At 43.4% G+C, this 23,151-nt stretch overlaps 3 protein-coding genes across 5 annotated transcripts; 2 read left to right on the forward strand and 1 right to left on the reverse strand.

The window, feature by feature from the left end:
- Positions 1–68: 68 nt before the first annotated feature.
- Positions 69–7,858, forward strand: apba2a (amyloid beta (A4) precursor protein-binding, family A, member 2a). Of its 3 annotated transcripts, none has more exons than XM_084016568.1 (12): positions 69–258; positions 2,138–3,388; positions 3,605–3,712; positions 3,875–3,914; positions 4,010–4,149; positions 4,675–4,761; positions 4,861–5,046; positions 5,207–5,386; positions 5,553–5,765; positions 5,858–5,977; positions 6,097–6,237; positions 7,066–7,858. In XM_084016568.1, the coding sequence occupies exons 2-12, from the start codon at positions 2,168–2,170 to the stop codon at positions 7,135–7,137; spliced, it is 2,508 nt and encodes an 835-aa protein (XP_083872694.1). In that variant the 5' UTR covers positions 69–258; positions 2,138–2,167; the 3' UTR covers positions 7,138–7,858. The 3 variants fall into 3 exon arrangements, with proteins under 3 accessions (XP_083872694.1, XP_083872692.1, XP_083872693.1); XM_084016566.1 differs by having other exon boundaries at positions 71–258; positions 4,004–4,149; positions 7,066–7,857; XM_084016567.1 differs by having other exon boundaries at positions 71–258; positions 3,608–3,712; positions 4,004–4,149; positions 7,066–7,857.
- A 194-nt stretch (positions 7,859–8,052) lies between these two features.
- duox2 (dual oxidase 2) lies at positions 8,053–10,791 on the reverse strand. The gene is made up of 8 exons (XM_084016572.1): positions 10,695–10,791; positions 10,171–10,337; positions 9,986–10,043; positions 9,757–9,891; positions 9,391–9,598; positions 9,073–9,287; positions 8,798–8,988; positions 8,053–8,490 (listed from the first exon to the last, which is right to left on the reverse strand). Exons 2-8 carry the CDS (start codon positions 10,315–10,317, stop codon positions 8,479–8,481), a joined length of 966 nt encoding a protein of 321 aa, XP_083872698.1. The 5' UTR covers positions 10,318–10,337; positions 10,695–10,791; the 3' UTR covers positions 8,053–8,478.
- An 83-nt stretch (positions 10,792–10,874) lies between these two features.
- Positions 10,875–22,341, forward strand: duox (dual oxidase). The gene is made up of 34 exons (XM_084016573.1): positions 10,875–10,997; positions 11,205–11,322; positions 11,412–11,495; positions 11,569–11,733; positions 11,988–12,175; positions 12,286–12,487; positions 13,586–13,752; positions 14,070–14,133; positions 14,469–14,565; positions 14,693–14,783; positions 14,998–15,097; positions 15,259–15,431; positions 15,520–15,695; positions 15,780–15,898; positions 16,378–16,515; positions 16,617–16,730; positions 17,051–17,253; positions 17,571–17,756; positions 18,018–18,243; positions 18,541–18,634; positions 18,725–18,900; positions 18,987–19,056; positions 19,235–19,276; positions 19,443–19,621; positions 19,697–19,927; positions 20,040–20,139; positions 20,214–20,263; positions 20,364–20,491; positions 20,572–20,725; positions 20,873–21,105; positions 21,193–21,351; positions 21,469–21,624; positions 21,729–21,857; positions 21,942–22,341. The coding sequence occupies exons 2-34, from the start codon at positions 11,256–11,258 to the stop codon at positions 22,062–22,064; spliced, it is 4,584 nt and encodes a 1,527-aa protein (XP_083872699.1). The 5' UTR covers positions 10,875–10,997; positions 11,205–11,255; the 3' UTR covers positions 22,065–22,341.
- The last annotated feature ends 810 nt before the right edge of the window (positions 22,342–23,151 follow it).

Genomic DNA, 23,151 nt, shown 5'->3' on the forward strand with positions numbered 1-23,151 from the left:
CATAAATGATTAACCTCTATAATTGTTTTAAATCTAAAAGACACGGGTCAGTTATTTAGGCACTTGTTTGACTATGTTCTCATTATGCCTGTATTTGTTGGTGGACAGAGCAGTGAGCACATGATAGGGGTGTATTCCCTACACAGGTTCCTGGGCTGCTGTGCGGCTTTTATTCAAAAATCACCATTCCGGAGAGCAATCTGTTCTCATCAGCACACGGGCGTTTTACAGGGAGGGCCGCCGACGGGACCGATGCTGGTAAGTGGCATGAAGGATTGCCGGTGTACGGATGTGGGGACGTTGAATTGTAATAGTGATGCATTATAGGCCTGTTCGGCTTGCGATGACAGAGCCGAAGACAATGCTGTGCTGCCGAGGCAGCGACAACATCGGCGCATAAACTGGATGTGAGCATGGTGCAGTGTCGATGCTTCAAATCAAGGTCGATGTCAATTGCAGCAGCGGGATAATATTTGCTTCCAGATGGTGAAACAAGGAGTGTGTGTCTCTCTCTCTGTCTAGTGTGCGCGCGCGCGTGTGTGTTGGTGTGTGTGCAGAGCGTCGGCTCCATCACCTCCTGCTAGCATACGCAGGAAAACCATATATCCGATTATCTTATCGATGTTTAGGCAGGTGGGGATGCGGCGTCCTCAACAAGCACTCCTGCGGCAAAAGTTCGGCGTAATGGGTTTGTAAAATACCACCAGGAATCCATCAAGGGCAGGGCGACATGCGCGAGATCTTCAATACCGAGCCTTGCTTTAATGACCGCTTCAGCACCATGGAGAGATCATGATCGGACCCGCGTGTTATACTGTATTGAAGGTGATCTTTATTGGGGGGGCTGTATCCATAATATCATCATCTTTGCTGATCAACACCGTAAACGGTCAGGATTTATTGTGTTTAGTGTGATAACCATAAATCATGTCCACAATCATACGTGATGTTTTTTTTTCATCCTTGTGTTCAGCTTGTGTTTCAAGTTTAGATGAGGGTGTTGACATGTTTACACCGGGCGGGTTTCACTGTGTTCTTGATGATACACACATTCAGTGCTAATCGAGTGATGACGCCTTTATTACCAGACCAAGAACAGCATTATTACATTTCAAAGGGCTGTTGTTTTGTTTAAAATCATAATCGGGATGAAAACTGTTGCTTTCTTTTATCATTCAATTTGCCAATTCCATGTTTGGTCGGCTGAATGTCAGAAAAACTGAAAATGCCAATCACATTTTATAACGGCTTATAACGGTTTTCATTGTTTGTTTGTTTGTCATACAAACCTAAGATTGTGAGTGGTTCTAACCACTGTATGTATTCAGAATTGTTGCAAGAATTTGTCAATAACTAGTCATTATTAACAATCATAATAGAGTCAGAAAATAGTGCATGTTTTCCACCAGCTGTGTTTATTATTCTTATTCAACAGTGGCATTATTTGTCTATTTACCAATATACATGATGTTGTGCTGTGCCTTAAGTCTAGGGACAACATCCATTCAGAGATGTGGTTCGGATGTCAAAATAATGATGTGCTATTGCACAAAGACTTTCCCTCAGAAGACGTTGATCATAAACCTGGCATTAACACAAATCACATTATATAAATGCTTCAAGGGGTGAGTTTGTAAGTGAGGGTAGAGTACAATTATTTTACATAAGAAAAGCATCACATGCTGCTGGTCTGACTCACTTAAAATGGTTTTGCTGCATGTTTCCTGTTCTGCAGGACATCAAGACACAATTAGAACAGATGCAACAAAGCAAGATGCCAGATAAGAAACAACATCAGCAGCCGTACATAAGAACTGGCTACTGTTAGATGGTGTAGAAGTAAGAGCTGGACGTACATTATTATACGTGGCCACTGTCTGTCCTTGGAATAGGGATAGTGTTTCTATAAAAGAGTGAAACAGACTTTTATCGTGATACAATTGTGGAAACGATCAATTATTTCATTGCGGTGTACTGTGAAGTGATGCTCTGGGAATTTGGTTTTACTGTACTGTTTAATATTTTTCTGTATATTCTCTTATAAATGTGTGTCTGTTTTTCTGGCTGTATGTGAAGAAAGGCAATGTACTGTTGAAGGGAAAACAATCTGATTTTGGTTATCTTTTAATGTCCACAGGGTTGAGGGTAGTGGTCTACAGGGCCAGTTATGGCTCATGAAAAAAGGCCTGAAACCATTACCAAAATATTGGCGCCCAGCCCTCCACCGTGCCCCAGTCCAGGACTCACTAAACAGAGCCAAGAAGAGCAGCAGGGTTTGGTGAAGGAGACGTCTGAGAAACCACTGCGTACCTTGAAGGATGATGACGATGACCAGCTGACTTCTCCTGTCCCTGCAGGCCACTATTACATGAGTTGTGACCCTAGTCCCGAGGACATGGAGGACACCTGCTCTGAGTACGACAACGTGGGCTCTGATGTGGAGCAGGACTATGATGAGGTGCTGCGTTTAAATAGAGAGGGCGTTGTGGACACGAGGTACTACAAGCAGTACTCTCCTGAGGAAGCTGGCTATATAAAGCATGCAGTAGGTGATAATATTAACGAGAACAGCAGTGCCGTTGATCAGCTCTCTCCCAGGCCTCGCCAAGGCACAGAAATATGTGAGGGATCACCATCGGACACTAAGCCTCACAAAACAGGCCATCGCTTTCGGTCACATTGTGCTCCAATTGCTGGAGACGAAGCAGCGAGGGAGGTGGGAAAGGGCCAGGAGAACAGATTCTTCTTCAGTGATGGAGATGAGATAGAAGAGGTGCTGGATGGGGCCAAATTTATAGAGGATTTAGAGGAGATGGAGACCAGTGTTCAAATGAAGACAAGCCTTTATCAGGACAACAAGAATGAAAGAATTAGAAAGGGACGCGATGAAAGGGAAAGAGAGGATGCCACTCGATTCACAAGAAACCACAACATCCCTGGAGCCAGTAAGACGTGTGAGCCGTCTCACATGGGTTCAAAGGAGAGGGAGAGGCAGGGGAAAGGACGAGGGAGGAGGGTGACAGGAGAGGACGTGGAGCATATTGCGTCCGGGATCAAAGGATGCACGACCAACAGCACCGAACAGCGTCCAAAGACATTGTCGAAGGACTGTAAAAAAGCCGGCGTGCGGACCAAAGCTAGGTGTGGTCCCAGTAAGCAACATCCTCCTCCACCACCTCGTCAAGCCCTGGCTCAGCCGCCTGCTGACACCCAGAAGGCCCCGCCTCGTAGAGAGACTCCTCCTGTTCCCAGACCCAGTCCTTCTTCTACCAACAGCCGGGAGAGTGAACCCAGGGTTATCAAATCATCCCCGGCTCCGCATCACACACCGGAACAGCAGAGGGAGCCCCTTGAGGAGAGGCAGAGGTGGCCAGAGAAACCCCAGCAGGTAACCGATGCAAACAGGGAAGGCCTTTGTCACATCTCATCTCCTGTGGCTTGTGTTTGTTTCTGCATAATCTACCTTCTCTGCATCCCAGAGTGAATTAAGCATGACTTTAATGAAACGCTTTGTCACAAATAATCTTTTCTCCATGGGGTTATCATCTACACAATATAATAAGAAACATTTAAACCAAGGCTTAAAGCAGTTGCTTGTATACAGCAGGGTGAGAAGCCAAACACAGCTGTGATACCTGAGGAGGTGCCAGAGCTGCCGAGGAGGCCTCAGTGTCCAGAACTAGTCTCCGCAGAGGACAGCAACACGCCCAAGGTGAAGAATCAATGCACTACAGAAGCTACCTTGACAAATGTGACTACTTTTAATTTCACCATATTTGCTATTATATCTGATATTGTGTTTTTCAGGTATTATAACCAAAACAATGTTGTTCAGTGAAGTCTAACAAATTGACATGATCACTTATCTTTAAAGAACACACAGGAAGCTGCTTCTTTCCCCAGTTTTGAGGACGGTAATTATCAATAATGTGCTTATATTTCACACTTCTTTGTAGCGCGTTACAATGTTTTACAATGAGAGCCTTTTTGTTTTGCTGCATAGTCCCAGGTCCCTGTGAGCCAGAGGATCTTATTGATGGGATCATCTTTGCTGCTAACTACCTTGGCTGCACCCAGGTGTTGTCTGATAAAAATCCATCCAAGTCTGTCCGCATGTCCCAGGCCCATGAAGCTGTCAGTCGCATCAAGGTAATCTGCCTCTTCAGGGAGACAGTCGATAACATCCATACATTTACTTTATATATATTCAAGTCTTCTTTTCTCATCTCACTAATGTCGCAGCAAATTTCAAATACATTTGGTCAACAGATGACCTTGTGTCCAGGAGAAACTGATTAGAAGTTGATGCTGTAGCTTTAGCCATCCAATCAATGGGGAGACTTTATTCCAAATCCTAAGGGAACATTTGCAGGCTTAAGAATCACAATTGATCCCTCTGTGTACGACGACAAGGTACTTGTTCAGCACTGGCAGAGGCCTGTGCTCCTAAAGTGCCTCTTACTTTGCATTTTAATGGATTTTTATACCAGAACACCTGTATTGTCAACTGATTTATTTCCAATGGGTGCAGGGTCACCTCTCTTCCACACGGTGGAGCTGTTGCTTACCTTATCTTTGCTTCACATGGCAGTATTTTGAAAATGAGCTGAACATTTGCACTAAAAGCACAGCAATATTTAATGTCTCATTAAAATAATGTTATCTATTTCAAAGGGCCAAGAGGAAGACTCTCAAATGATGACAGAAGTAGACCTGTTTATCTCCACTAAAGCTGTCAAAGTGCTGAATGCTGACACTCAGGTTAGTAAATCCATGTGTCTTGTTACAGCCAACCCCTCTGTGTAAAATCTATTTTCAGATATAATGAGTAATGATTGTCATTACTTTTTGCTCATGTAGGAGACAATGATGGACAGTGCCTTGCGGACCATTTCCTACATCGCAGACATTGGCAGCATTGTGGTTCTGATGGCGAGGAGGCGCATGTCTCAGGCCTCATCAGAGGATTTCTCAGAATCTCCCGACTCGGCCAGCGAAGGGAAGAGCCAGTATAGGATGATCTGCTATGTCTTTGAGTCAGAGGATGTGAGTGTTTGCTGATTCATTGCACATATTCATTGTGGCTTTAGTTTTTATATGTTGTGTCTATCACTAAAACACTTTGATCTGTCTTACCTCCCTGCTGTTGTCAAATGGAATAGCCTTTCTGCTGAGTAGTTTTCCCCAAACTCTCCCCTTCCCACAGGCGCAGCTCATTGCACAGTCCATCGGTCAGGCTTTTAGCGTGGCCTACAGAGAATTCCTGCGTGCCAACGGCATCAACCCCACCGACTTGAGCCAGAAACAGTACAGTGACATCATCAACTCCCAGGAAATGTACCACGATGACCTCGTCCATTTCTCAAACTCAGACAACTGTAAAGAGGTGTGACATTTTTTTTATTTGGCTGCAGGTGAATTGTGGATGATGACGGATGGATTTCCCTTTAATGTGAATCCCTAGCAGAATCTCACAAATCTTCAAAACCCCTTGGCGTGTGACATTCACTACAGACTTGAAGATGATTAAGAATACTTCTTCTTTGTTCCAGCTGAATGTGGAGAAGCAGAAAGGGGAGAGCCTTGGTGTGGTGATCGTGGAGTCTGGGTGGGGCTCCATTCTGCCCACTGTCATCCTGGCCAGCATGCTGAACAGTGGCCCCGCAGCTCGCTCCGGAAAGCTCAGTGTTGGGGATCAGATTATGTCCATCAATGACACCAGCCTGGTGGGACTGCCACTCGCCACCTGCCAAGGCATCATCAAAGTACGGAGCATGAGGCACCTCTGGTTTCCACATATTTAGTGTTCATTCAATCTTCTGTAACATGACTTTTTTTTCATGTGTTTTTGGTCCAGGGTCTGAAGAATCAGGTGAAGGTAAAGCTGAGTATAGTGAGCTGCCCTCCTGTCACCACTGTCCTCATCAAGAGACCCGATCTCAAGTTCCAGCTTGGTTTCAGTGTGCAGAATGGCATTGTGAGTAAGCCCTCCTTAGTATGAAGCATCACACTAAACTGAGGCTCAAAATGAAAGGACTGCTGTTTTTCAATGTGAGGGATGTGCTACACACTGTGCGCCTTTCTTCACTTCCAAAGATCTGCAGTCTGATGCGAGGTGGCATAGCTGAACGAGGCGGTGTCCGCGTTGGACACAGAATCATCGAAATAAATGGTCAGAGTGTCGTTGCCATGGCACACGAGAAGATTGTTCAAACCCTGTCTGTCTCAGTGGGTGAGGTACGATGACATCATGCCACAAGCTGGCAATTTTCACTGATTACTGCACTACACAGATCACACTGTACCAGGCCTTTAAAAGATATCCTTACACATTATATCTATTATATGTCTTAGATTAGTTAAAGGCATACATGGTTCCATATATTATTGTACTCTATATGCATTTAATAAAAAAAAGAATAATTAAAAGTTTTTGATAAAAAGAGCATAATTAAAACACTGCTAAAAAAAAAAGTCAGAAATGAATTAATATGAACCTACCACCAGCAGCTGGTTAGCTTAGCTTAGCATGAAGACTGAAAAAGGGGACAAACAGCTCTGGCTATGTGCAAAGGTCATTTATACTCAGGAAATAGTCTGACACAGAAACTCTTGTAAAACCACAACATGGCATTCGACAGACATTTTTATAGAACTGCTGGTAGGTGGTTTATGTTACCTTTTGACAGAGCCGTGGTAGCTTTTTCCCCGATTCACAGTCTTGTTGCTAAGCTAAGCTAACCGGCTGCTTGCTGTAGCTTCAAATTAATAGAGTGGTAACAATTATAGTTAACCTAATGTCAACATTTCACCAGCTGTTAACATACAGTGACATTTTATGTGTTTTTTTGCCACGATTACTTCTACTATATGTCTCATTTAAAGCCATAGAAGCTTATTCTTTGTGGATAATGTATCAAGGCGCTCTCTGACTCGCTGGTGGCACAGACGGCAGTACATTAGGCCTGGATTCAAGACATGTGATTAGGACTGTGCCTCTGTGGACAGGCTCTGAAGTTGACTGCGTAATTGTCCTCACTCCTCTCATATCTGCCTCTCTGCCAGATCAACATGAAGACGATGCCTGCTGTGATGTTCCGACTGCTGACAGGACAAGAGACGCCCATCTACATATAGAGCGCCTGCATGGATCAGCCCACTGTAGTTCTGCATGTCTGGCTGTGTAGAGACGATGTACAGATGATGGACAGGTGACTCAGTGGGGGGGAGAATTTATTTTTCTATCATTTTATTTTCATGGCCTCTTGTTGCAATGCTGTAAAGAACATCCGGTTCTCATTTTCAGGTTTTATCTTGAATTACATTGTCATAATGGCCTTACAATGTGAATACTCTTGTCTGTAGTACTGTACGTGAGGTCCTGGTGTTGAAGAGAAGTAGCTTTAAGGTCATGATTATTTTCTTATGAAGAGATAAATTAGTACATTTATTTTTGATTTAGTCATTTTTATAATGTGTATGGAGTTTAAAAATGTGCTTCTACTGTAAATACTTTGGATTACTCAAGGACTTGGTTGGAAAGGCCATATTACTCCTACAGTATATGCATGTTACTATGAATTACCAACCAAGGATTCATTCTCAGTCCGACATGATAATCTGCTACAATTAGTATTAAAAGAAGATAATATGCTGTACAAAGGCACTAAACTAAGTGTATTATGGTGATGCTGAAGGCCAAAGACACACCTACTTTTCACACACAGTATGGGTGATCATTACCTTTACCAGAGCATACAGTACAAGAATGTATCAGAATATACATTATTGAATGAATGTAATGTTATAACACACTAAGAATACAGTCTCACGGATGAATGCTTGTTGTTGTTTTTATTTTATTGCAATGTTACAGCAAAAAAAAAAAAAAAAAAAAAGTACGTACAAACAGACCTAAAGTGAGTAAAGTACATGTGTCTGGATTAGAGATGAATCAGTTGTATCCAAGCAGTTTGGCATCCATTCTTCCTCTCATGTTTTCACATTCATTTGGATCTCAGAAGCTGTGAAAGAACGATGATGCTGCTCAGGAACTATGCACAAAAATTAGGCCACATATTGTTGCCATGGCAACGTGCATGCGTCACAAAAAAATCCAGAAGAGGCTATTAAAGAGTTATCAATATCAAACAATGAATTATTTTCCCCTCATTTTTCATTTCTGATGAAAAAAAAAAAAGAGTTGAACAATGACAGACCTATAATCCTTATTGATCATAAACACGTGTATGGATCCCATACGACTTTATATATTGTACTTACAACTACTGCAACATGACAATAAACTTTACAAATACAACTATTTACAGTTAAATCACTTAACATAGAACAGACTCGCTGACTAGATAATTGCATTCAAACAGGTGTGAAATAAGAAACTCCGTCTGTAACAGTAACAGTAGAAAAATATCTTCAAGTATTTGCTGTAAAAGCTCCCTGAGGGAAATCAAGATGGCTTCATAGATGTACCTAAAACACAGAAACAAAAGCATGTCAGTCAATGGTGGAAATAACTCCTTTAAAAGTTATACAGACATTAAAAGAGCAGCACTCAGGATCCAAGACAGGTATGGTGACGATGATAGTGGTGATTCATTTTGTTTTAATCTTGCATCTCTTGAACTGAATACGTATTTTGTAACAATAAATGCCAATCAAAGTCTAGTTTTTTAAACAAATGTATTAAAGGACAGTGAATAAATGCTTGTAAATGAATAACTAATCCATTGCTACATGCGTCATAAGGAAGTATGACCCTCTCAGTGGTGACACCTACCGCCTTGACTTTTGATGTCAATGGTGAAATTGTGACTCCGTCAAGAAAAACTGTATTCAGGTAGCCCTCCCCGCTTGAAAGGTCCTCCTCGTCATAACTGTCCACACCAACACTGAAGGCCTCGTTCATCTTCTCTGGGATAAGACAGTCCAACATCACCACCAGGATCCCGATGACAGAGGACAGCACACCTGGAAACCATTACAGTGAATGAAAACCCCACTTTGTCTGCCAGTTTAGAGTGCAAAACATACGTCACGGCTTCTCATCTGTACCTGTCGCCAGAGCCAGCCAGAACGAATGGCTGTACGCTATCTGAAAGGAGTCGGACCCTATGAAGAAAACACACTGTGGCACGTTCATGATGGTGGAGAAGGAGGCCATGGAGATGAAGATGAAGGCAGCGGTGGCCATCATCATATAGCCAGCGTACAGAACGACCGGCATGGAGAAGAGGATATTGGCAAGCATCCAGCAGCAGAAGGCCGTCCTGTGAAAGTGTGCAGCTGTTTTAATCTCCGCCACCTTTAATTAACATCTGTTTACAGCGACAGTATGTTCAACACAAACTGTGAGCAGTTATTTAACGTTACCAGAGGGTTGCAGAGGCGTAGCGTCCGGAGAATCTGTACTGAAAGATGAGTCCGCATGGGTTGTTCAGGGTGAACTTCTCAGCAATGTACAGAATGGGGTTGGGTAAACCTGTCTTCAGAGCTGCCTGATATTCCTGGTCAATAGTGCCAAACCAGCTAAACATCTCATTGTAGTCAATGGTCTCATTGAATTGTACAACAGGATTCCCTGAGGGAGAAAACAGGTTAATTTATGACAGATGCACCTACAACACACAAATGCTACTAAACGGTTGCTTTACTGACAGAACCTGCAGGAGGACGTTATCACACTACAATCCAATATCTAAGTTGTTCAGAGCTTTAAAGCTGCAGCCGGTGACTCACCCTTTAGTGTCACATTAATGCCGTACAGTCCAACATGCAGGCCGATATCTGCGTTAACCACCACATTGCTGAAAGACTTGTAGGTGGCGTTAGTGGTCATCCTGGCCGCGGCCCAGTCGTCGGTGAAGTTGAGCGCTGCAGAGAAAAAGACACAAAGGTGAGTGATAGTGGCAGGAAAAGGACAAATCTGTCATTTATTCAACGACAATGATACAAATACAAAACTCACCCACTATCACCCCGCCTATGAACAAGCTGATAATTATTCGAAACATCCAGAAGACCCTCTGATAGGAAGGAGCAGAATCAAAAATGACTTAAGGTGCATTGAATAAAAAAAGGGGGGGACAGAATAAGACAACAATTCAGAGGTTTTTGCAGCGAGAGATATTGTATCTGATGCTTTGCACTCACCGACTTCCCTCGTATCCCTGGCAGAATGAGGAGAAGACTGACTGCTAGCACAAGGAAGACCAGAATAATAGTGAGCAAGCTGACATCGAAGATGAAGGAAGTCCTTTGTCCAGGGTAGAATGGGTAAATGTCATCGTAGAAAGTCATCTTAGCTCCTTAGTCTGAGACTAGACGGTGTAACAGAGAAGACAGTGTTAGTGGCACCGTTCTCAGTTTCCACAAGATGCAGAGATAGCAGCACTTGTTCTTTATAGCAGATAAGGAATGGGACGTTAATGTGCTGGTGAACATGGCACATGATTAAGCACAACCGTGTCTGACTCATGTAATATCATCTCACGTTTCCCTGCATCTGTTTAATGCACAAAGGCACACAAGTGCATCCACGTAACCACTTCAGCCAGTGTCTTTTAAATAGGTGTTCTTAATTTTAATGCATTTGAACCCGAATGACAAGAAAAGTGTCCAATAGAACTCACTGATGAAACAGAGAAAATCCCCCATCAAAAAAAGTTCATTCTTACCCAAATGTTTCCAGATGAGGACGGCAGGAGAAGAAAGCGAAGTGTGAATGTTGAGGGAACGTACACTTCTTTTTATAGTGCCGGTCCCCGTTGTGTCACTAAGGAGGAGGATGCACTGACTGGAATCCTGAGGAAAAGAGGTGTGATCCAGAGGCAATGACCATTCCCATTTGGGCAACACAGGTCACATGCAGGTTTGTGATAAGCTGTGCGACATAAGTTGGCTTTACTATTGCACCATCGCTCACCTGCACTTCTACTGCAACTATTACTCCACCACTACATTTCCAGCCTCTCCAGTGGGTAAGACTCCACTCTTTATCTATATTCTCCTGTCCAGGTAAATGCATTGTCTTTGGAGGTCTGCAGTTTACAGGCATGACCAAAAGGAAGAAGGAAGAAAAGCTGTAGAAGAAGACATCCTGACTTATCTTATCTTCTATCACATAGAAATATCCAATAAATATGCCAGTAAATGTCAGTTACCTTCACCTTGTCTTCCCTTTTCAGAAGTTCGCTCCCCTTGGCTGCAGGCTGAGCTGAGGAGCATCTCTCGCATCAATGGATTTGCGTAAAAGGTTTTGGAGTATCTACGCAGCGCTTGGCTTGGTGCTCATCGTCGGTGAACGTAAGTAGCTTGCGCAACACTTGCACTCCATAGTTAACAGTCCAGTTTACCTATAAAAAGCATGTTTAAGCTCGACATTTCTTGAACAGGTTCACGCTGTGAACTAACGTGGGAGGTCCCTCGCTTTGACGGCTGGTACAACAGTTTGGCTTCACCGAAACGCGGAGCTGCCGGTAAGAAAGTTACGCATTTGCAGCGCCAGCCGCTCACATCGTGCCAACACTCACCGCGTTTGCGCTCGCGCAGGTTCTAATCTGGTGCGCCTCGTGCCCGCGAATTACTGGGACGGAGTCTACCAGCCGGTCCAGGAGCCGCTGCTGCCAAACCCCCGCAGACTGAGCCGCCTCCTGTCCGGCGGCCCCTCCGGGCTGCCCTCAACACGCAACCAGACCGTGCTCTCGCTGTTCTTTGGTAAATATGTAACATGCGTTTTGTTCCATTGGAGTTCACTATCAAAAAACATAATCAAACTCACCCAAAAATCATTGGTCATCCATATTTTACCGAAATGCAGGTGCCACATTTCAGGGTAATACGATTTTAGAAATGCATATCAGAAATGAAAGCTTCCATTGGCTGTTATTAAACCAATGATATGTCAAGATGTTCACCTGAAATGTCTTGTCAAATAATATTCCGGGCTTTTAATTATTTTCACTTCTCAGGTTATCACGTTTCTTTTGAAATGTTCAACTCAAGAAGTCCTGGGTGTCCACCTGAGTTCATGAACATCCCAGTCCCAAAAGGTGACCCTGTATTTGACCCCACTGCCACTGGGAAAGTCCTGTTGCCCTTCCAGAGAGGACCGTGGGCTACAGGGACTGGCCAGAGCCCCGGTAACCCTCGCACACAGGTATCAAATATGAAATGACTATGTTTGTTAGTTTTACCAACAAAATCCAATCTCCCACTTTCTTCAAGTTCAATAACTTTAGAAAAAACAAACAAATACAACACATGCAGGTGAACTTCGTGACCGCGTGGATAGATGGCAGCTCCATCTACGGCACCACCGCGTCCTGGTCTGACACCCTGAGAACCTTCTCTGGAGGGCTCTTGACTTCGGGCGATGTGTGGAACATGCCAATTAAGGCAACAAGCCGTAGTCCCATGTGGAGCGCCGCTGACCCCTCTACAGGAGCATATGGACCCAATGGCCTTTATGGTGAGACATTATATACTTATATACATATTACTTATATATTCTATATTATATACACCTCAGATCTAACATGAAACACTGTTTGCAATATAATCATAATCATAATAATTCATTTTATTGTCATCTGTGTACCAGATAGTGGGGTTTATGTCATCCTGCACTCAACTGACTGTATGCCGTTGATTCACTCAAAGGCACAGTCACACATAATTTCAGTGCATCCAACCATATAGTTAAGTGTGATTTATTCAAGAAATAATGTCTGGACCTCAACCCTGAAACAGTGGAGCTCAGTGATATTTAATAACTGGCCGTTAAAGCCCCCAAACTCAACAGCGATATCTCTTTCCAATTTCCCAATTATCCTTAAAACAGCAATTTTCAGTGAAAGGAAGTCGTTATTACACTCGCAAAATGAGTTGAAATCCACATAAGAGAGTTTCAAATCTCATGAAATCACTCTAAAACTAACTGGATGCACAGATTTCACTTAACGTGAGATTAAATGTGTTTTCGTTTGTGCTTTTTGGCCAAACTATATCTTAAAACAGGAAGAGTTCCTAAATCAGAAGTGTTTTGTTAAATTGTATGTGGTGACGCCCACCAAATCGATACTGCAAGCAATTGAAAACAAGCGTCAAGAATTCCAGACAAATATTATTTCACCGATCAGGGTTGTAGCCCTGAGGGGCTTAGTGAAAAGAGGCCCTGCCTGATGCGTGTTATCACCCTTTAATTATTGTGTGGCTTGTCACACTCATCGCACTTAATCCCCTCTATAGCATAGAGGATGTCGTGCAAGTGTTTTGTCCTGTGTTTTTTAAAGTGGGTGCAGTTATTATCTGGGGCGGAGGCTGAGGATCTTCAGCTGCTGTCACCGCTTTGTTGTCACATCCTTACAAACAAACAGTCAAATTATCCTTCCATTTGTGCTGAGATCCTCATGCAAACGGTGTGACACGATACCCAAAGGGTTTTTCTTAAATGTTCTGTGACAACACACGCTACACAAACCTGCCTGTTCTCTGCAGCTACGGCGATGTTCATTCCTATGATGGAAGAGCAGAAATCCCTATAATTTGTGCCATCTTCTGTGTCCAGAGTTGGGAAATGCCTGGGCCAATGAGAACGTGTTCACGGCAGCAGAGGGGATTATCTGGTTTCGCTACCACAATTATGTAGCCTCCAAACTGCATGAGGAACACCCAGAGTGGTCTGACGAAGAGCTGTTTCAAAACGCCAGGAGGACCGTTGTGGCCACATTCCAGGTAGGAGGAAAAGTCTCCATGTAATCCTCTCGCTACTTTAATTTGCACTCTGGAGAGAGAGAGAGAGAGAGGGAGGGAGAGAGAGAGGGAGGGAGGTTGCATGAATCCCAGGCGGTCGTTTTATTGATAAAAATTGATGGTTTTAGTGTCTCTCAGGTGTTTGATTAGTTAAGTCCTCTGCAGAAATGTCATAAACAGCACATGATAACTGCATTTCTTCTTGTATTACAAATCACAACTAAACTATATCAAATCCAAAACAAAGCCTCATCCAATCATGTTCAGTTTGCAATGATTCCTGCTGTTTCCCTACACAGAAAATTGCTCTCTACGATTGGCTGCCCGGATACCTTGGAGACAAACAGCTTCCTCCTTACCCAGGTAACACTCAGCCAGCGTGCGTACGAGTGGAGGGGAACAGGTAATGCACCGGTGACCACAAGCCATGTGAGCTATCCTTGTTGGTGTTTGACAAGTATGTGCTCTGTCAGCAAAGCATCAGCCCGAGTCTCCCTTCTTCTGCTGAATAAGCAGCCGCAGCTGAAGAAAGTTAAAGAGACAATGGAGGGATGAGCCCTTCACTGACCACCACTTTTGTTGCCGCACTTTAAACATAGGGATGACGATATAGAGTGTTTGCATGCATGAGGATCTTTTCAGCTTGTATGTTGTTGATCTTCTGTTGTTTTGTGTTTTTGTTCCGATGTACCTGTCAGGATACCATAAGTTTGTCGAGCCGGGGATTTCTCTTGAGTTTCAGGCTGCAGCCATAAGATTTGGCATCACTATGGCCCCACCTGGTGTTTACATGAGGTATTTATTTTCTCCTGGCACACTGAAAAATCAAAGCTCACAGGCTAAACAGTGTCTGACATAATCCAAAATACATTGTGTACAATTAGAAATGAATGTGAACAACTGCATGCTTTTTTCCCTACAGAAACAGAAGCTGCCATTTTCAGAAGATGGTCAACATAGATGGCAGCTTGTCACCAGCAATGCGTCTATGTAACAGCTTTTGGAAACACGAGGTATATCATGATTATACTTCTGAGTGTAAGGAAAGAAAGAAACAAAAAATCACTCCACTTGTATTATTCTAGTTTCCCATCGATGAATTCTCAGTTATGTGTTTGATTTTATAATTATTTCTGGCCTAGTGGATGTTAGGGGTATCAAAGAAGATATATTACCCATTAAGTGCTTTATTATGTGCATACATGTTTTTATTCACATTCTTTCCAGGGAGACGTGAAGACAAACCAGGACGTGGACAACCTCCTCATGGGCATGGCTTCGCAGATTGCAGAGAGGGAAGACAATATTGTTGTGGAGGACCTGAGAGGTGTTTTATCATTCTTATTCTCGGCATGTATGAAATCTGAAACTCTGGTGTTGTGTTGCAGAAATATACAAGTACCACACCAATTAAATCAATCATAAATCTAAATGTATATACGTCAAGTTATAAAGTCTACAGATTTGATCTGATTTGCTCCCTGACAGACTTCATGTACGGACCGCAGAGGTTCAGCCGGTCAGATCTGGTGGCCATGACTGTCCAGAGAGGAAGAGACGTTGGCCTGGGTAGTTACACTGAGGTCAGAAAAGCTCTGGATCTGCCTCCTGTTAAGACATTTGAAGACATAAATCCTGAGCTCAAAAGCTCCAACCCACAGGTGAAAGTCTGAAACAAAGATTGAACAAACTGCATTGAAACGTTTAGCAATTATCCAGAGAACTAAAGTGTGTTCTTGTGTACAACAGTTGCTGCAGGATATTGCAGAACTGTACAACAGAGACATCTCAAAACTAGAGCTCTTCCCTGGAGGACTGCTGGAGTCTCGCGGCAGTCCGGGTCCAGTTTTCTCCGCCATAATCTTAGACCAGTTTGAACGCATCAGAAATGGAGACCGCTTCTGGTTCGAGAACAAACAGAATGGGTGAACGCCTCTGACTTTCAAAATATGACCCTACATTGTTTACTTTGAATGCCGATAATCTTACTACATTTGTGGTCGTTGCAGTTTGTTCACAGATGAGGAGATCCAGAGGATCCGCACTGTGGCCTATAAGGACGTCCTTGTTGCAGTCACAAGTGCAGAATCCACTGATATTCAAAATAATGTGTTCGTCTGGAAGGATGGTAAAAACAGTGGTTTACACAATAATACTTGTACTTGAAACACAATGACCACAACCATCTCATAATATTATATATATACACTGTATATTGCTACATACACAGTATCTTCACTATTGGCCAGGGATAACATTGACTGTGATGATGCAGTGTTTGTTTTTTTTTTACTGCAACTACATTTTCTATTGTTTGTTCTGTATGTAGAACACTTTACCCACCTGACCTTGTCTTTTTATAGTTTTTTGGGGGAAATAATTTTATATTTATGATACAGTATCTTTGTGTTTCTATATTTGAGTAAAATAACTACCACACAGACTACTTTTATATGCATGTTTTTTCAATTCATAGTAGTGTTTGTGTTTTTAGATTTCAGCATAGAGTTCTGAGAATATCAGTAAAAGAATGTAAACAACAAAGATTTCAAATCAGTGACATAATATGAAAGCACGGGAGAACACATGGTCTTTCCGTGTCCTTAGGTGACCCTTGTCCTCAGCCCACACAGCTGAATTCGTCAATGCTCCGTCCCTGCACTAATGCCACCAGACTTAATTATTTTGATGGCAGCGAAGCTGGCTTTGGGATATTCCTCATTGTTCTGCTCCTCTTTCCTGTTGGTCAGTATCGCACTCACAAATTCACCTCTTTTTGCACAGCAATAATACCGATTTCTTTTGTGTGAAACTGATCATCGGCTTTGATTACTCTGTTTTCACAGTGAGTTTCCTGGTGGCCTGTATGGTCGCATATCTCCGCAAGTACAGGTACAACAAGTTCCAGAGAAGAAGAAAAGCTGGTGACAGAGCAGAGGAGCCAGCTGTGGGAATCACTGGTATGTAATCTGTGGGATTAAAATGAAATCCTTCTAATGCTTCTAAAAGTGCCCAACGTTAGTAAAAAAAACACAGTGTCTATATATATTTTAGCAGCAGCCATTATATATGTCACATGGTATCAACACAATCGTAAAACTGAGCAGATTACATTGTTTTCATAACCTTTCATGATTTATATTCTGTTAGCTACAAAACCCAACTAAGACTCAACTGATTAGTTATTCACGGGTGGAAGGGACACCAAACTGGTATTTCATCCTCATCATCATCCAGAATCCCGTCTTGCACCTCACATCCTTCTGCTTTCCCTCTCCAGCCTACGAGTGGCAGGGCCATAAGATACCTCTTCATCCCGTCAGCGTGGCGGTCGATGAGAAGAGGAGGCTGCAGGTCTTTGACAGATCTGGGTCTGCTCACCGATGCCTCAATCTGAGAAACCAGGACTACTTAGACATCCTTCTCTCCAATGACCGGCACCATAAAGCTCTGCTGCTCAAAGTATCAAAAGAGTATGATCTGGTGAGTAGCTTGAAATGATGGGATTTGCACCTTCAGGTGATGAAAAGGCTGCAGCCTGATTCACGTTGTAGGAAATGCTGCTGCTGCTGCGTCTTGTGTAAACATACACACTAACATTCTGTGTAGAAATGTAATGTGTTTGCAGTTAAAGCCCATCCAGCGTTTTTCACTTTTCCACTGAAGTTGTTCCTTCTCTTATTTTTCACCTCACCATCCAATCGTTGATGCAAGCACGATTCTGCTAGATGTACCCGATCTAAATCACTTTTATCTCACTCCAGCCCTGTTTTTTTTTCTTGCCCCGTCTGCACATCCAGGTGCTGTTTTTTGATGACGAGGGCAAACGTGCAGCATTTGTCAAGCATCTGAGCCCGGGGGTGACGGACGTCGGTCGGGAGATTAGAGTGAAGGAGATGAGAGAGAGGGAACTGCTGAAGGAGGCTTTAACCAGAGAGCAGAGGGCTCAGATTGTGGAAACGTTCATTCGGCACGCTTTCTCCAAGGTACCGTCAGACTCTGGACGTTTACCTCACCAGCTGCTCTGTCAAAGCGACGGCGGCTTTAAAGCTCGGCCACAAAATGTCGTCAGCCCTTGTTTGAGGTCAAATTAGGTCTGACCTCCAGCCAAATGAACTAATTGTCGGTCTTGATGGTGACGTCACCTGTAATGGACGTACGCTAACCTCAGTTAACGTTGGTGATACTACTAATGACACTACGGTGGCATATAATGATCTGTCCCTCGCTGTCCCTCTGGTGCACAGGTGTTGGAAATAGAGAAGTGTGACGCTGGCGACATGAGCGGCGTTTCCCACAAGAAAGCCAGAGAGGTCCTCCAGTGCGAGCTGACAGCAACTGAGTTTGCTGCTGCGCTGGGCCTCAAGCCCGACTCCTTGTTTGTAGACTCCATGTTCACACTGGCCGACAAAGATGGAAACGGCTACCTCTCCTTCCAAGAGTTTCTTGATGTGATGGTTATCTTTATGAAAGGTAGAAATGCAGTGTAGCTCAGTGTGCTGTCATCTAACCACTGCATGACGTGATTTCCATTTCCAGGAAGATGGAGTTCTTTATTTTGAGATTGGATTATTTTTCAGTTGAAATTAAAAAAAACAAATACTGCTCATTAATTTGCAATGATTTTTTTTCTGCTTAAAGTTGCAGAACACATTATGAAATCAATAAAGTAAATCAATAAATATAAGTAAAGGACAGTCCATTTCATTACAGTTTTTATAGACAGTAATAGTCTACATTATGCCATTAAATATGTTTGTATTTCCTCAGGGTCTCCTGAGGAAAAATCCAAACTGATGTTTTCCATGAACGACATCGGTGGAACTGGTTTCTTATCGAAAGAGGAATTTGCCAGGATGCTCAGGTTTGACTTTTTTCATGACTGCACAACATCTTCTTTTATCTTTATTTTATCCGTCTGATCGTCCGTCTTCTGCTTCTTGATGTGCTGCAGGTCTTTCATTGAAATCTCCAACGGCGCGCTGTCAAAGAGCCAGGTAGAGGACGGCATCAAGTCCATGATGCAGGCCGCAGGCTTTGATAACAAGGAGAACATCACATGGGAGGACTTCCACTTCCTCATGCGGGACCACGAGAAGGAGCTGCAGTTTGCACAACTCAACGTCAAAGGTTGCAGGAAGTCTTGTCGAAGAAGAGCTTTTCTTTAAATCCTAACTTCTCTGACCTTGTCTGATGAAATGGATGCGTGTGCACAGGGATGGAGAATCAGGGAAAGAAGCGCATGAGTCGAGACCAGAGAGTGTCCTTCATCTCTCCGGGAAACAGGTCAGAGAACAGAACGCAGGCTGTAATCACTCATCACACGTGGAACAACTGTTGCTTGACACTGTGGATAAAAACAACTATCCACTGGAGCTTTGTCACTTACTCATTTCATTTATATACCCCTAGTGACCATTGTGTCCCAGCTTACAATTTTGCTCATTTTTTTTGTTGTTTGCAGCTACAACAAGACAGATGGACCGGAGCTCCGCAGACGGAAAAAGTTTGTTCCTTATTTTGTTTTTTCTGCTCCTGTAAATGAGTTGAATACTAAGAAAGACATACCAAACAATGTAGTTTCCCACATTTGTGGTTCTCAAAGGGTTTATTTTGCTTTGCATCCTACTTCCTCCTTAAAAAATAAATCTAATTGATTTGCATATTTGCAGGTTAAGTGGCAACACTCCAAATGTGTATGTGCAGCCCAAGCGTGAGCAGTACATAAGGAACCCAGTCCGGCAGAAGATCCAGCACTTCAAACGGTTCATTGAGAATTATCGGCGCCACATCGTCTGCTTCATCGTCGTGTACGGCATCATGGCGGGCGTGGTCCTGGAAAGGTGTCACTGTGAGTAGAACTCTCTTCTCCATGTCTTTACCTCCAGCGTGAGCCTTTTATAAACTGATTAAAAACCTTCTTCAGACAATGCCTTGCAGTCAGAAACGACCGGCATCCCCAAGACTTCACGGGTGGGCATCATCGTCTCCCGCGGCTCGGCCACCGCCATATCCTTTCTGTTTCCCTACATGCTCCTCACCGTGTGCCGCAACCTCATCACGCTGTGCCGAGAGACATTCCTCAACCGGTACATTCCCTTTGACGCAGCCATCGATTTCCATCGCTTCATGGCCATGACGGCCATCCTCCTTGCAGGTTGGTGGACCGGAGGAGAGTTGAGAGCGATGACGGAAAGTGACGTTCTGATGTCTTTGCCTGTGTACATTTGATTGAAGTGAGCTCACTCCTGTTTCTGTTCTGACTGTAGTGCTTCACAGTCTGGGCCACGTGGTCAACATCTACATCTTCACCATCAGCGACCTCAGCATCCTGGCTTGTCTGTTCCCCCAAATCTTTTTCAACAACGGGTAATGTTTGAAATGCTTGATGATGATGTATTTGTTCACTTTGCCGAGTGTTGATTTACAGTGTGTTTGCATAGGTCTGAACGTCCCGTGAAGTGGTCGTGGTGGTTCTTTCAAACTGTTCCAGGTATAATAGGAGACTGATTTGAGACCTCCAGTGGTACATGAGGTGCTTTTTATATTATTCGATAATCTGTTTTTTTCTCCTCTTTGTCCTTTTTTCCTAGGGATGACCGGTGTCTTGCTTCTTTTTACTTTGGCGTTTATGTATGTTTTTGCCTCACACTATTTCCGTCGCATCAGCTTCCGTGGATTTTGGATCACACATTACCTCTATGTTGTTGTGTTCACTCTAGTGAGTACTTTTTCTGTCTTTAAAATACCCAAAATGCACTCTGAGAGGCAATAATATTGTGATTCTGGCTTCGTCAACAGACAATTATTCATGGGAGTTCTGCTCTGCTCCAAGCGCCCCGTTTCTACATCTACTTAATTCCACCTGCGCTGCTCTTCCTGTTGGACAAACTGATCAGCTTGAGCAGGAAGAAGCTTGAGATCCCGGTGCTCAGGGCTGAGCTGTTGCCTTCAGGTGACACTCTTCAAAATGTCTCTGCTGCTCCTCGATTTTAATGTCTTTTGTGAACTAAATTTCACTTTTCCATCGTCAGAATCACTGATATGACGTAATGTTTGTGTGCGCTGTGCATTCAAGTTCACACACTTTCTCTGCCTGCAGGTGTGACACATCTGGAGTTCAAGCGACCACAGGGCTTCGTGTACCGTTCAGGCCAGTGGGTTCGCATTGCATGCCTGATGTTGGGCACAGATGAGTACCACCCATTCACACTGACGTCAGCCCCGCACGAAGAGACCCTGAGCCTGCACATCCGAGCTGCGGGGCCCTGGACCAGCCAGCTCCGAAACCTCTACACCGAAGAAAGCCTGCTCGAGTTCGGAGACTATCCAAAGGCAGGTTCAATGCAATGTTTTGTGTCTGTAAATAGTTTCATCTGCTTCTGCATGTTCATGATATTCATATTTGTATTTAATCCTAAGCTGTACTTGGATGGCCCATTCGGTGAGGGCCATCAGGAGTGGATTGACTATGAGGTGTCTGTTCTGGTGGGAGGAGGAATTGGAGTCACCCCATTCAGCTCCATCCTAAAAGACATGGTGTTTAAGTCCTCCATCAAGTCCAAGATTATGTGTAAAAAGGTGATGCTTTAAAAACCTACAGCACATTTGTTTTCTTGAACCCCTCCACTGACGCATGATTTATTTTTTGCAAGAAGCTCACTCTTTCTCTCTTTTCTTTCTCTCGGTTATTTGAAGGTGTACTTCATCTGGGTGACACGGACACAGCGTCAGTTTGAGTGGGTGTCGGACATCATCAGGGAGGTGGAGGAGATGGACACCCAGGAACTGATCTCAGTCCACACTTACATCACTCAGGTGGCCGAGAAGTTCGACCTCCGCACCACCATGCTGGTGAGACCTGCAGCCACCAATTTCCAAGTGTAGAAATCCTCTTCCTGTTATATTAATGAACCCACTACTGAGACCTCACACTTGTCTTTGTCGTGTGTGGACAGTACGTGTGTGAGCGCCACTTTCAGAAGGTGTGGAACCGCAGCCTCTTCACCGGCCTGCGCTCCGTCACCCACTTCGGCCGGCCGCCCCTGGTCTCCTTTTTCAGCTCACTGCAGGAAGTTCATCCCAAGGTCAGACCTTCATTCATCTTCATCTAAAACAAACATTTCCCCCAACACACAAGCCTACTTTTCAATTTGTGTCATCATCTCTAGGTGGGTAAAATGGGTGTATTCAGCTGCGGACCACCTGGACTGACCAAGAACGTGGAGAAAGCTTGCCAGCAAATTAACAAGAGGGATCAGGCCCATTTTATACATCACTATGAGAACTTCTGACTCGCATGTCTGCGGAAGAAAAGATGAGCCACTTAAACGCTGGAGGATACCAGATACTGCAGTGGTTAAAGACAGTCACACAATCATAGAGACAATGTAGGAAGTTTTGATTTGATTTTCCCTTTGAAGTGAAAGATATTTGTTGCATACTGATTAAATGTGTGTTTTTCTTTACGTCTTTATTCTCTAACTCTGAATATTATTGTTGCATTCATTTCAATCAGTCAAGGATGAGAATGATGATAATATAATTTAAAAACTACAGTTTTTTTCAGATCATCATGTGATTTCTTTGTATCTGCTGTTTGACTCGGATGTAATTTGAATTAATTGTAACGATTGGTTTTATGTTATTTGTTTCTTGTTTTTGTTTGAAATATCTGGAACAAATAAATTATGATTTACCAATAGATTTGTGACTTTGTCATGTCAGAAGGACCCAGAAACATTGTGAGTGCCACACTCAGCCCATGGATATGACAACATCTTTTAATTTCCTCTCTTTGTTGTAGGGCATTAGATTATGTAAGCCCCTGTGGGATTTTCTGCAGTTGAAATTCTCTCAATTCTGCTGTCGGCTCCTTCTCGTGCTTTTAGCTTTTGGACTAAAATTACACTTGAATTAACCCAACTCCAAAACTGGAGTTTAAGTGATCAGCCAGCTCTCCCGCCCAGAAGTAGAAGAAGAATATAGTAAAAATGTAGATTTACCTTAGGGAGACCATTCTTTTTCTTGGTGCCTCGTTAATTCACAAGTCATTATTATTTATCAGTTAAAGCTCTTGATCATCATTAACTGACAAACTGCATTTATGTGTTTGAGATTTGTACAATGCTTTGCGTGCCGCTACTGCACAATCCCAATACAATGGGCTGCACACGTGAGTGTGCTTATCAAATACACTCAAGATAAAGTATGAAGGGTGTATGCAAACAACAACATGCACTGTCTGTATTGATGAAGTGCACATTGAGTGAGACGTTGAACCTGCTGGTCGTCCCAGTGGCACCAAGAATTTTCCTTATTTACCAAAGAAAAACGGCACATCGTGACAATATGCAATTACAAGAATCAGCCTGCATCTGA

The sequence above is a fragment of the Eutrigla gurnardus genome (genome assembly GCF_963514095.1).
Source record: "Eutrigla gurnardus genome assembly, chromosome: 9".
In the NCBI taxonomy this organism is placed as follows: domain Eukaryota; kingdom Metazoa; phylum Chordata; class Actinopteri; order Perciformes; family Triglidae; genus Eutrigla; species Eutrigla gurnardus.